Source organism: Salvelinus fontinalis, chromosome 1 (genome assembly GCF_029448725.1).
Source record: "Salvelinus fontinalis isolate EN_2023a chromosome 1, ASM2944872v1, whole genome shotgun sequence".
In the NCBI taxonomy this organism is placed as follows: domain Eukaryota; kingdom Metazoa; phylum Chordata; class Actinopteri; order Salmoniformes; family Salmonidae; genus Salvelinus; species Salvelinus fontinalis.
In genome coordinates this window covers 65,467,050-65,480,607 of record NC_074665.1, presented here as the reverse complement: position 1 = coordinate 65,480,607, position 13,558 = coordinate 65,467,050, and the positions used below count along the sequence as shown (strand labels likewise).

The 13,558-nt window shown below is 40.7% G+C and overlaps 1 protein-coding gene across 1 annotated transcript in view; it reads left to right on the top strand.

The window, feature by feature from the left end:
• The first annotated feature begins 442 nt into the window (after positions 1-442).
• prim2 (DNA primase subunit 2) overlaps positions 443-13,558 on the top strand; it is a 112,423-nt gene continuing 99,307 nt past the window's right edge. Inside the window, exons 1-7 of the mRNA XM_055930051.1 lie at positions 443-561; positions 847-998; positions 1,905-2,017; positions 8,841-8,935; positions 9,114-9,234; positions 11,443-11,538; positions 11,712-11,849. Coding sequence (XP_055786026.1) covers positions 851-998; positions 1,905-2,017; positions 8,841-8,935; positions 9,114-9,234; positions 11,443-11,538; positions 11,712-11,849 — 711 coding nt within the window. The 5' untranslated portion in view covers positions 443-561; positions 847-850. The remainder of the gene's footprint in view (positions 562-846; positions 999-1,904; positions 2,018-8,840; positions 8,936-9,113; positions 9,235-11,442; positions 11,539-11,711; positions 11,850-13,558) is intronic.

Below are 13,558 nucleotides of genomic sequence, written 5' to 3'. Positions count from 1 at the left end.
GAAAAAAAGTAAGATGAAGCATCGGTTTAGAAAGTTTTTTCACCACCAAATATGGTAGTGAGAGAAAGTCCAGTCGCGGGTTGTGGGAGAGTATGAAACATATATCTCAATACATTTTTCTGTTCCCAAAACTACAATCTGTTACAAATACGCTATGTTTTATAGAGTTGACGCTTTGCCAAAGTAAAACAAAAAATGCAGTTGTTTATAAGGAGTGCAAGGTCAAATTAAGTTTGTGCACACGCGCGCTTCACAGAGGAGGCGTTCCCTAACGGATAAATGGAAACGTATGCTTCTACGCGCCAATAGAATCTCGCTAGCTCGTGATTGTCTTTGCACCACGCCCTTGCTTGTTTTGTCCACTGTAAACGAGACAGATGACTATCTTGTGTTAATTATAAGTATCTTTGTCAGTGTGGCGAAAACCGGAAATGACAGAAACGCATTTACGTCATTTCCCCGCGCTGAGATTAGAGCGCTGTGTGGCAATTGGCGGGAATCAAGACAAATAGACAGAAGCAAAGCTAGCTCTCTTGATAAAATAAGTGAAGCGAGATACCGGTAAGTTGTTAGAATTGTAGAACGTTTTAGCTATCTATTGTAACTGATGAAATATAAACCCCAAACTTGTCCGTAGTTACCAGTAGCACGGTAGTTAGCTAACGTTAGCTTGCCATAATGTTATTATGAAGGCAGTGTGTGTTCGTTTTTCTTTTGGACAACTGTCAGAGATGTTCTCTTTGACTAACTACATAATAAGTATAACCAAAGAGAGTACAGTACTAGCCAAGAAGATCATTTTGTTAACTCATAATAATATTTGAGATGCCTTGCTTCATCTTCAAGAACCATGCAGTTCTACAGCAGAAGAAAGAAGTTTATTGGCAACTCTCAGACTGAGCAGCTGTATGGACATTGTCTTCAGTTCTATGGTCAGCCTCCCATCGAAAACATTTCTCTCTCCGAGTTTGAGACCTTCGCTGTAGACAGGCTGAAACGTAAGTTGTTTAGCTACCTTAAGTTACTTCTGGTTTACACGTGTATTGTTATGAACTAACTGGTAACACTTTACTTGACACTTATGTCATAACAGCTGACATAACTTATCATAACCTGCCATAATATGGTGATAACACTGTCATGACACATATTTAGACCTGTTGTGACATTGCATTATTTTATTATGGTTACCTACATAAGTGTCAACCCCAAAACAAGGCAAAACGTTACTTTACACCATAGTCTACTTGTCAACAGTATGTTTATGTTATATAACTTAACATTTTCTGAAATTGACCATATTATCATTGCAATTGCGCACAAAATCTCAAACATGCACCTACCCAAATGCTCGGTTGCTGATGACTGGGATGAAAGCAGGAGAAGATTTTAGGAGCAGGATAAGACATCCTCTTTTTGACTGACATATGGGCATGTATGTGATCTTGCTTCTATGATAATGCTGCTTGACAGTGTCAAAAGTTTTAAACATTTTGTCCAAGGAAAGTGATACAGAATTTGTCAAAATGCTTCATGAGTGTCAGTGTATTTTCTGCAAGTTATTTAAAATATGATCGGGGAAAAAACATGACTGTAGAATTCATTACAACAACAAATTACTTAAGAAACTTTCAAACGAAAGTAAACTTCTTGGCAGGGAAAAATGCATTTGAATAAATGTGGGTTTTGACACTTATTTAGGTGTCATTACAAGCCATACAATAATAATATACAGTGTCACAACAGGTGTAAATATGGGTTATGACAGGTTGTCAGCTGTTATGACTGTGTTATGACGCTGGGTGTCAAGTAGTGTTACCACTAACTGGATACATTTATCTGACTCCCCTTTTATATACATAACTGAAGTTGCATGGTGTTTTGATCTTGTTTTGTCATTCCAGTGTTGAAGACAGTTGAAAACCTTGGCGTGAGCTATGTGAAAACATCTGAACAATATACCAAGAAACTGGATGCAGAGTTCTCAAACTTGAACTTCCCCTACAAAATAGAGGCTGTGAGTACAAAATTATGAATTCCATAGTGCGTAGCTTTTTAAAGAAGATACTAATAGTTAGAGCTGCCCCCCCCCCCCCCCCCAAAAAAACAAATCTTGGTTGACCGAAAGTAATCAGTTCTTTTGACCAATTGATTGGGAAACATTTTAAAGTGTGTTTTTCCATACAGACAACCTGTTATAATCAAATCAACTACTGTATATACTGTATGCATTAAGCTTGTCTGATAAAAACAATACACAAATGACTCAAGAGGGAGCCAGAGATCAAGATAACCAGAACAAAAAACATAACCTGTCCCAATCATCTACCTCCCGCTCCTACTGGCTTTCGCAGATTCTGCTGTTACTCTCCTGAAGTTGCCGGTAATAGGCTACACGAGGAGTCGGCAAACTTTATCATGTGGAATGCGAATTTCTTACCACTCCTACTGATCTGCGTGCCAGTTATGGTTTTCAAATGCACATTTTCGTGCAACAGTTAAATGAGATTTCATAATAATATTGTCGAATCTCAATCATTGTCATCTAAATAAAACAAACCTAAAAAGTGACTTATATTGCCATTGTAAAAATAGCCTATCAAGCCAACAAATAAAAACATTGCAGGTAGAAAATATCCTGATAAAAATAAATATCCTATAAATCACATTGGCTACGCTACATTGGCTACGCATGGCCTGTCTGCAATGAAATTTAAACATTGTATCAACTATTAACTTGGGTCCAGCCTGAAGCTCCTTGCAACATTGTATAACATATTCTGGGCCCTCAGTTTCCGGCACCAGTGAGCTTGGGACAGACATCTGTAGGCTATTTGTGAAAAGGATAAAAAGTAATCAGGTAGGCTTATTTTATGATGTTTCCACAGGATTAGAGCATGACATTTTTCCCTTTCATGCTGAGTGTTTGAAAGGGAGAGGGCTGGAAAGATTTTTCAAATACATTGAGGAATTGTCATTCTCAATGAATGTAGAAACAGACTTTGTTCGCTTGCTGTTTGAGGTGAAGAAAACATTACTTTGAGAAGCTCATTAGTGGTGGTGCTTTAACCCAATCAGAAATGCTATTAGATCTCCAAATGGGCACATTTATATGCCTTCATTGCACACAGGCCAGGTAGCCTATATCCCTACTTTTAAGCATAATCTGGTGCGTGTCCTTACTCAACTACTTGACTGGAGCGCTCCAAACAAAAGACATTGACAACTCATAAATGGAATGAAATAAACCAAAACTTGGTTTTTCACAAGTGGAACACTGCGTTCTGCAAACAACATGCCCACTCTGAGAACGGTAAAAGACTGTAATAATATACAATCCCTGTCAAAAGATTGACACACCTACTCATTCAAGGGTTATTTTTTATAAACAATTTTCTCGTTGTAGAATACTGACAACAGCAAAACTGAAATAACACATGGAATCATGTAGTAACCAGAACTTGTTAAACAAATCAAAATATTTTTTTAAACACTTTTCTGGTTACTAAAAGATTCCAAATGTGTTATTGAATAGTTTGTATTATTCTACAATGTAAAAAATAAAAAACCCTTGAATGAGTAGGTGTCCAAACATTTGACTGGTACTGTATATCGAATGTATTAAGACCTATACTGTAACCAAACAAACATGTTAGATTAGAAATTATAGGAATTAACAGTAAATGTACTATTGATATGTAATGGGGAATTAATACATTAACAATCAAACGCAAACCATTTACACAATGAGTGTGCACAAATTGGTGGGAGAGCGCGCTATAGATATATATAGCTATATAGATACAAACACACACACAGTGCCTTTGAAAAGTATTCAGACCCCTTGACTTTTTCCACATTGTTACATTTTAGAAGCTGTAATGTATTAAAATGTATTTTCCCCTCAATCTACACACAATACCCCATAATAACAAGGCAAAAACTGATTTAGAAATGTTTGCTAATTTATTAAAAATAAACATGACATTTACATACAGTTGTAGTTAGAAGTTTACATACACTTAGGTTAGAGTCATTAAAACCTGTTTTTCAAACACATCACAAAATTCTTGTTAACAAACTATAGTTTTGGCAAGTCGGTTAGGACATCTACTTTGTGCCTGACAAGTAATTTTTCCAACAATTGTTTACAGACAGATTATTTCACCGTATCATAATTCCAGTGTGTCAGAAGTTTACATACACTAAGTTGACTGTGCCTTTAAACAGCTTGGAAAATTCCAGAAAATGTCATGGCTTTAGAAGCTTCTGACATCATTTGAGTCAATTGGAGATGTACCTGTGGATGTATTTCAAGGCCTACCTTCAAACTCAGTGCCTCTGTGCTTGACATCATGGGAAAATCAAAAGATATCAGCCAAGAACTCAGAAAGAAAATTGTAGACCTCCACAAGTCTGGTTCATCCTTGGGAGCAATTTCCAAATGGCTGAAGGTACCAAGGTCATCTGTACAAACAATAGTAAGCAGGTATAAACACCATGGGACCACGCAGCCGTCATACCGCTTAAGAAGGAGACTCGTTCTGTCTCCTCGAGATGAATGTACTTTGGTGCGAAAAGTTCAAATCAATCCCAGAACAACAACAAAGGACCTTGTGAAGATGCTGGAGGAAACCGGTACAAAAGTATCTATATCCACAGTAAAATTAGTCCTATATCAACATAACCTGAAAGGCCGCTCAGCAAGGAAGAAGCCACTGCTCCAAAACCTCCATTAAAAAAAGCCAGATACGGTTTGCAACTGCACATGGGGACAAAGATCGTACTTTTTGGAGAAATGTCCTCTACTCTGATGAAACAAAAATAGAACTGTTTGGCCATAATGACCATTGTTATGTTTGGAGGAAAAAGGGGGAGCCTTGCAAGCAGAAGAACACCATCCCAACCGTGAAGCACGGGGGTGGCAGCATCATGCTGTGGGGGTGCTTTACTGCAGGAGGGACTTGTGCACTTCACAAAATGGATGGCATCATGAGGGAGGAAAACTGTGGATATATTGAAGCAACATCTCAAGACATCAGTCAGGAAGTTAAAGCTTGGTCGCAAATGGGTCTTCCAAATGGACAATGACCCAAAGCATACTTCCAAAGTTGTGGCAAAATGGCTTAAGGACAGCAAAGTCAAGGTATTGGAGTGGCCATCACAAAGCCCTAAACTCAAACCCATAGAAAATGTGTGGGCAGAACTGAAAAAGCGTGTGTGAGCAAGGAGGTCTACAAACCTGACTCAGTTACACCAGCTGTGTCAGGAGGAATGGGCCAAAATTCACCCAACTTATTGTGGGAAGCTTGACGTTTGACCCAAGTTAAACAATTTTTGAAGGCAATGCTGCCAAATACTAATTGAGTGTATGTAAACGTCTGACACACTGGGAATGTGATGAAAGATAAAAGCTGACAAATTCTCCACTTATTATTTACATTCTTAAAATAAAGTGGTGATCCTAACTGACATAAGACAGGGAATTTTTACTAGGATTAAATGTCATGAATTGTGAAACTGAGTTTAAATGTATTTGGCTGAGGTGTATGTAAACTTCCGACTTCAACTAAGTATTCAGACCCTTTACTCAGTATGACGCTACAAGCTTGGCACACCTGTACTTGGAGTTTTTCCATTTCTTCTCTGCAGATCCTCTCAAACTCTGTCAGGTTGGACGGGGAGCATCGCTGCACAGCTATTTTGAGGTCTCTCCAGAGATGTTCGATTGGGTTCAAGTCCGGGCTCTGGCTAAGCCACTCAAGGACATTCAGAGACTTGTCCCGAAGCCACTCTTGCGTTGTCTTGGATGTGCGCTTAGGGTCATTGTCCTGTTGGAACGTAAACCTTTGCCCCAGTCTGAGTTCCTGAGCGCTCTGGAGCAGGATTTCATCAAAGATCTTTGTACTTTACTCCGTTCCCCGATCCTGACTAGTCTCCCAGTCCCTGCCACTGAAAAACATCCAGTATGATGGTGCCACCACCATGCTTTACCGTAGGGATGGTGCCAGCTTTTCTCCAGACGTGATGCTTGGCATTCAGGCCAAAGAGTTCAATTTTCATTTCATCAGACCAGAGAATCTTGCTTCTCATGGTTTGAGAGTTTTTTAGGTGCCTTTGGGCAAACTCCAAGTGGGCTGTCATGTGCCTTTTACCGAAGAGTGGCTTCCATCTGGCCACTATCATAAAGGCCTGATTGGTGGAGTGCTAGAGAGATGGCTGTCAATCTGGAAGGTTCTCCCATCTCCACAGAGGAATTCTGGAGTTCTATAAGAGTGACCATTGGGTTCTTGTTCACCTCCCTGACCAAGGCCCTTCTCCCCCGATTGCTCAGTTTGGTCGGGCAGCCAGCTCTAGGAAGAGGCTTGGTGGTTTCAAACTTCTTCCATTTAAGAATGATGGAGACCACTGTATTTTTACGGACCACAATGCTGTGGAATATTATTTTGGTGCCATTCCCAGATCTTTGCCTCAACACAATCCTGTCTCGGTGCTCTACGGACAATTCCTTCAACCTCATGGCTTGGTTTTTACTCTGACATGCATTGTCAACTGTGGGACCTTATATAGACAGGTGTGTGCCTTTCCAAATCATGTCCAATCAATTGAATTGACCACAGGTGGACTCCAATCAAAGTGTAGAAACATCTCAAGGATGATCAATGGAAACAGGATGCACCTGAGCTCTATTTTGAGTCTCATAGCAAAGAGTCTGAATTGTTATGTAAATAAGGTATTTCTGTTTTATTTGTAATACATTTGCAAAAATGTCTAAACCTGTTTTCGCTTTGTCATTAGGGGGTTGTGTGTGGACTGCAGAGGATTAAAAAAAATTATATATACACTGCTCAAAAAAATAAAGGGAACACTTAAACAACACAAAGTAACTCCAAGTCAATCACACTTCTGTGAAATCAAACTGTCCACTTAGGAAGCAACACTGATTGACAATACATTTCACATGCTGTTGTGCAAATGGAATAGACAAAAGGTGGAAATTATAGGCAATTAGCAAGACACCCCCAAAAAAGGAGTGATTCTGCAGGTGGTGACCACAGACCACTTCTCAGTTCCTATGCTTCCTGGCTGATGTTTTGGTCACTTTTGAATGCTGTCGGTGCTCTCACTCTAGTGGTAGCATGAGACGGAGTCTGCAACCCACACAAGTGGCTCAGGTAGTGCAGTTCATCCAGGATGGCACATCAATGCGAGCTGTGGCAAAAAGGTTTGCTGTGTCTGTCAGCGTAGTGTCCAGAGCATGGAGGCGCTACCAGGAGACAGGCCAGTACATCAGGAGACGTGGAGGAGGCCGTAGGAGGGAAACAACCCAGCAGCAGGACCGCTACCTCCGCCTTTGTGCAAGGAGGAGCAGGAGGAGCACAGCCCGAGCCCTGCAAAATGACCTCCAGCAGGCCACAAATGTGCATGTGTCTGCTCAAACGGTCAGAAACAGACTCCATGAGGGTGGTATGAGGGCCCGACGTCCACAGGTGGGGGGTTGTGCTTACAGCCCAACACCGTGCAGGACGTTTGGCATTTGCCAGAGAACACCAAGATTGGCAAATTCGCCACTGGCGCCCTGTGCTCTTCACAGATGAAAGCAGGTTCACACTGAGCACATGTGACAGACGTGACAGAGTCTGGAGACGCCGTGGAGAACGTTCTGCTGCCTGCAACATCCTCCAGCATGACCGGTTTGGCGGTGGGTCAGTCATGGTGTGGGGTGGCATTTCTTTGGGGGGGGGCGCACAGCCCTCCATGTGCTCGCCAGAGGTAGCCTGACTGCCATTAGGTACCGAGATGAGATCCTCAGACCCCTTGTGAGACCATATGCTGGTGCGGTTGGCCCTGGGTTCCTCCTAATGCAAGACAATGCTAGACCTCATGTGGCTGGAGTGTGTCAGCAGTTCCTGCAAGAGGAAGGCATTGATGCTATGGACTGGCCCGCCCGTTCCCCAGACCTGAATCCAATTGAGCACATCTGGGACATCATGTCTGGCTCCATCCTCCAACGCACGTTGCACCACAGACTGTCCAGGAGTTGGCGGATGCTATAGTCCAGGTCTGGGAGGAGATTCCTCAGGAGACCATCCGCCACCTCATCAGGAGCATGCATGCCCAGGCGTTGTAGGGAGGTCATACAGGCACGTGGAGGCCACACACACTACTGAGCCTCATTTTGACTAGTTTTAAGGACATTACATCAAAGTTGGATCAGCCTGTAGTGTGGTTTTCCACTTTAATTTTGAGTGTGACTCCAAATCCAGACCTCCATGGGTTGATAAATTTGATTTCCATTGATAATTTTTGTGTGATTTTGTTGTCAGCACATTCAACTATGTAAAGAAAAAAGAATTTAATAAGAATATTTCATTCAGATCTAGGATGTGTTATTTTAGTGTTCCCTTTATTTTTTTGAGCAGTGTATATTGTAGAATAAGCCTGTAACGTAACAAAATGTGGAAAAAGTCAAGAGGTCTGACTACTTTCTGAAGGCACTGTATATTTGCCTCTGCTCGACTATAAAAAAAAATCTTGGTCGACCAACAGCCTAGTGGTTAGAGCGTTGGACTAGTAACCGAAAGGTTGCAAGATCGAATCCCCGAGCTGACAAGGTCAAATCTGTCGTGCTGCCCCTGAACAAGGCAGTTAACCCACTGTTCCTAGGCCTTCATTGAAAATAAGAATTTGTTCTTAATTGAGTTGCCTAGTTAAATAAAGGTAATATAAAAAATGGAAAACACTGATGAATTGCTGGTTGTGATCAAGTCTTTGATATTGAAATAGAGAATGCTTTCTGTTGAGATGTTCTGGTACGCTTTCCTTTTAAATCCACTAAGGATGACCGGAAACCTCAAACTGGGCCCAGTGAATATGAGAAGCGAAGAAAGGACCATATCTCACACTTCATTCTCCGCCTTGCATACTGCCAAACGTAAGTGTAGTCTTTACAGCATTTTCAATAAACATGTAATGTCTGTCCCTTTTTCCAAATAGACTTGTACCTAGAGGAGGGTGTATTCTACCTAATTATTTGTGACCCAGCATACCAAGTTATTCTCTTACTTTGTAAATTGAACAAACAATAAGATTACTTTTTTAAAATCTTGCAGAGAAGATCTCAGACGGTGGTTTATCCAGCAAGAGATTGACCTCTTCCGTTATCGCTTCAATGGCCTGCCTTCCAAAAACATAAGAGAATTTCTGGAATACAATAATCTTCACTATCATACGGTGAGTCTATTTATGTTGTTGTTGTGGAGGGAAATGCACCTTTTACTCTCAAATGTGAGCAAAACAGCTCTGGCATCAATATAATGATGGGAATTGGCATAACCAAGCAATCTGTTCATCCCTGTCCTCCATTGGTGTATGCACTGGTACAAAATTTTGATATGCATGACAAAATAAAGTATTGGGTGTAATTTATATTTAGCAAAGATTATCAGCAAATCTGGTCTTGATACTGTTTGGACATATTTCTGGTAATATTTCAGACCAGCCAGTAGATGGCGCTGTCAGCTCACAGTAGTATACTTGTCTGAAAATGTCCACTGTGTGGAGGGTTGTTTTTGCAATCGGTCTATTTGAAGTTAAATCTTGTTTTACTTCAAGGTGTGTTCCATAAGATTGTTTGTGATAAATTAACTTGTACAAGATAAATCAATTGAACCCAAGGAAGTAAATAGTACATATTTACAGTACTGTATAGAACATGCTCCTTTTCATTTAATTTGACATGACCAGCATTGTTTATAGTATTGCAATATGGCAACGAGGGAGGTGAAAAAGGCCAGCAAAGGTTGTTCATCACATACATGCCCAGAAGGGGATAGGTACAACATTTTCCCAAACAGTCCCTGGATCAGAGCACGTGAGCAGTTGGAAATCACTCTTGGAGAGGTGCTCAATGTCCTGTCCTACTGCTCCACTCAGCGCTCACAGGAAAAAAACTGCTGCTCCGAATTCGCTTCATTCATTAAAATCACAATTTAGCCACTGGGCCACTCTTGCCAGGCTGGGCAGAGATGCAGAGTTGTTTTTTACATTTTTCTATAGGTAGGACTAAAGGTTTTTTGTTAAAATAACCCAATCAAAACGGAAAGCTCCTTGAAAGTGGGAATATGCCAGGCCCATTGGGACAAAATCAACGATGGCCTATTGTATAGATAATGGTACAAAAATTAACAAAATGTTTTAAGAGATCTGATTTTTAGGTTATAAATAGTTTGCTACAATGACAATTAGTCATCTACCCACCTCGTTCCTTTTTGTTAGCATGTGCATGGAGTAAGTACACCATCATGATTTTGGGATTACGTGCCTTTTCGCTACATCACCGCACCCTCTCTTGCTCTTGATCTTTGTAAGTCACCTTGATTTAGCACCTGTGTGTTTTATCAGTTTATGAAAATATTTAGGGACCATGACAGTAGCTATAGCAAGGGGCTATAGCAGCACACAAGTAGACTACAAATACACGTTTGTTATGGCCGTATGCCCTGAGCTTGTGAAGTGAGCGCTATTGGATCGGGCGAGAAGGCCGACCCTCCAGCCTTTGGGAATCACGATCCAGTCAAATTAGGCACGCTCCGCTCCTTGCTCCACTCACATACTCTGCCCTGGATAGAATTATTTGAGTGACATGTGGTGAAGCGTTTGTTATGGCCGCAGGTTCTACATAGCTGGAAGCCTTTCTTTGATAATGTCTTGGAGATGGGTGACAAGGTTCTAACTCCGGCTGCCCTTTTGGTTGACTGTATTTATCCACGTTTCTATTACAGTTACCAGGTTTCCAGCCAATCTTTTTATGCAAGTAAAGTACATGGCCGATGAAAAAAATGTAATGTATATGGGAATTCAACCGCAAAAGTTATTTTTATGTGCAATACGTCATCATGCACACCCTTTTATCCACGACAAGTACATTTGAAGGAAACACCTCTGTGGTGGGAAAATGTGCATATTGTTATGCAGATTTTAGAATATTTGTATGTAAATCTGTCGCCAATTATGAAACGTAGCTATTGTTAAAGCCTGATATGTTGTGGTGATAAAGCCTCTGATGCATTCTGGGTCTTCAGTGTAAGATATCCCACAAGTGCATTTATGCCAGGCCAAAACTGACTGAAACAGGGAGGGACTATTATGAACTAATGAATACAACCCAGTTCTCCATTCCCTCGCCTTACCATGTGTTTGCTGCTTACACTATTGATTGAGACCCATAGAAGTCGGATAGGTCATCAACAGCCCGAGGACACATTGTCTTTCGTTTGTTTTGGCCTAAGAGGACATGATTGATGGGCAAGTGTACAGCAGTCTTCAGCTCACTCCGGAGAAGATAATGGAACAACACTACACTGCTAGATAGCTATACTATCAAGTGTCAATATGCTTGTTTCTGTCACTGAAAGCCGACTACCTTTTCCTAATCTCTAGATTAGTATTGATGAGAAGAAAAACCTGATGGACAAACTCATCAACTCAAGCTTTGCTGTCAGTGGATCCACGGTTGACTGCAAAGACTTCTACAAAGTGAGTTAACAATTTTCCATTTTCTACAAAGGTGAAATCCTCACGTGGTTATAATCGAGAACATAAGTACACCCCTGTGTTAAGATAATGAATATTCTATTGGGAGGCAAAACATCAGGATGAGCAAGTTATGTTGAATGTACATATACCCCCCTTTTCTGTTTTATTTCAAGGTCCCATTCCAAGATGCGTTGGATCTGGTGAGAACCAGGAAGGTCTACCTGAAGGGGGGCTATGTCTACATCCCTCACCAGGACATTGTCACCATCGTTCTCAACGACTTCCGTACAAGACTGTCCAAAGCACTTGCGGTAAGGCATTTCAACTTTTAATTTTAATGCAAAATAATGGGCAACTGTGCCAGTTACTACATGGCATTTAACTTTGATGTAATTTGAAGACTATGACATGGGTTTAAATGTCATTTAATGTTTACAGATTCACAGCCTGACATAAGCTTTTCCTAAAGGACTTTATGGAGGTATTACTAGTAACTCCATATTATTCTAGGGATTACTCTGCCCATAATTTGAAGTCTTACATCCCTGGAGAATGGAGGGAGGGATATGTTTTAAACGCTCAATCAATAATTTATTCATTTATTAGAAATTGAGCACCATTTAAATATAATTTTCCTCCAATTGTTAATGATACATTTGGCAAGGCTTGTATTTACTGCAGGCTAATCCTTCTCAGCAGGTGGAGGAGGGCTCCACCAATGATGCCAAAATCGATAGGAATAACGCAGTAAATTAAACGGTGCATTTGTAGTGCTCACAAATGTCATTATCACACTAGCTCACAGGGGGAAATGGATCGGAAATGTCTAAGTGGATATCTAGCCCTGTGTTATGAAGCACATTTGAAATGTCAATCCTTTCTCTGAATAGTAGAAGATGAGTCTGAATAAAATATTTTTGTACACTAAATGTAAGCAGCAGTATAGTACATCATTATGAATGAAATACAGACAGTTTAAGTCGGAAGTTTACATACAATTAGGTTGGAGTCATTAAAACTCGTTTTTTCAACCATCCCACAAATTTCTTGTTAACAAACTATAGTTTTGGCAAGTCGGTTAGGACATCTACTTTGTGCATGACACAAGTAATTGTTCCAACAATTGTTTACAGACAGATTATTTCACTTATCATTCACTGTATCACAATTCCAGTGGGTCAGAAGTTTACATACCCTTAGTTGACTGTGCCTTTAAACAGTTTGGAAAATTATGTAATGGCTTTAGAAGCTTCTGATAGGCTAATTGACATCATTTTAGTGAATTGGAGGTGTACCTGTGGATGTATTTCAAGGCCTACCTTCAAACTCAGTGTCTCTTTGCTTGACATCATGGGAAAATCAAAAGAAATCAGCCAAGACCTCAGAAAATAAATTGTAGACCTCTACAAGTCTGGTTCATCCTTAGGAGCAATTTCTGAACGCCTGAAAGTACCACGTTCATCTGTACAAACAATAGTACGCAAGTATAAACACCATGGGACCACGCAGCCGTCATACCGCTCAGGAAGGAGACGCGTTCTGTCTCCTAGAGATGAATGTACTTTGGTGCGAAAAGTGCAAATCAATCCCAGAGCAACAGCAAAGGACCTTGTGAAGATGCTGGAGGAAACAGGTACAAAAGTCTCTATATCCACAGTAAAACGAGTCCTATATCGACATAACCTGAAAGGCCGCTCAGCAAGTAAGAAGCCACTGTTCCAAAACCGCCATAGAAAAGCCAGACTATGGTTTGCAACTGCACATGGGGACAAAGATCATACTTTTTGGAGAAATTTCCTCTGGTCTGATGATACAAAAATAGAACTGTTTGGTCATAATGACCATCGTTATGTTTGGAGGAAAAAGGGGGAGGCTTGCAAGCAGAAGAACACCATCCTAACCATGAAGCACGGGGTGGCAGCATCATGTTTTGGGGGTGCTTTGCTGCAGGAAGGACTGGTGCAGTTCACAAAATAGATGGTATCATGAGGGAGGAAAATTATATGGATATATTGAAGCA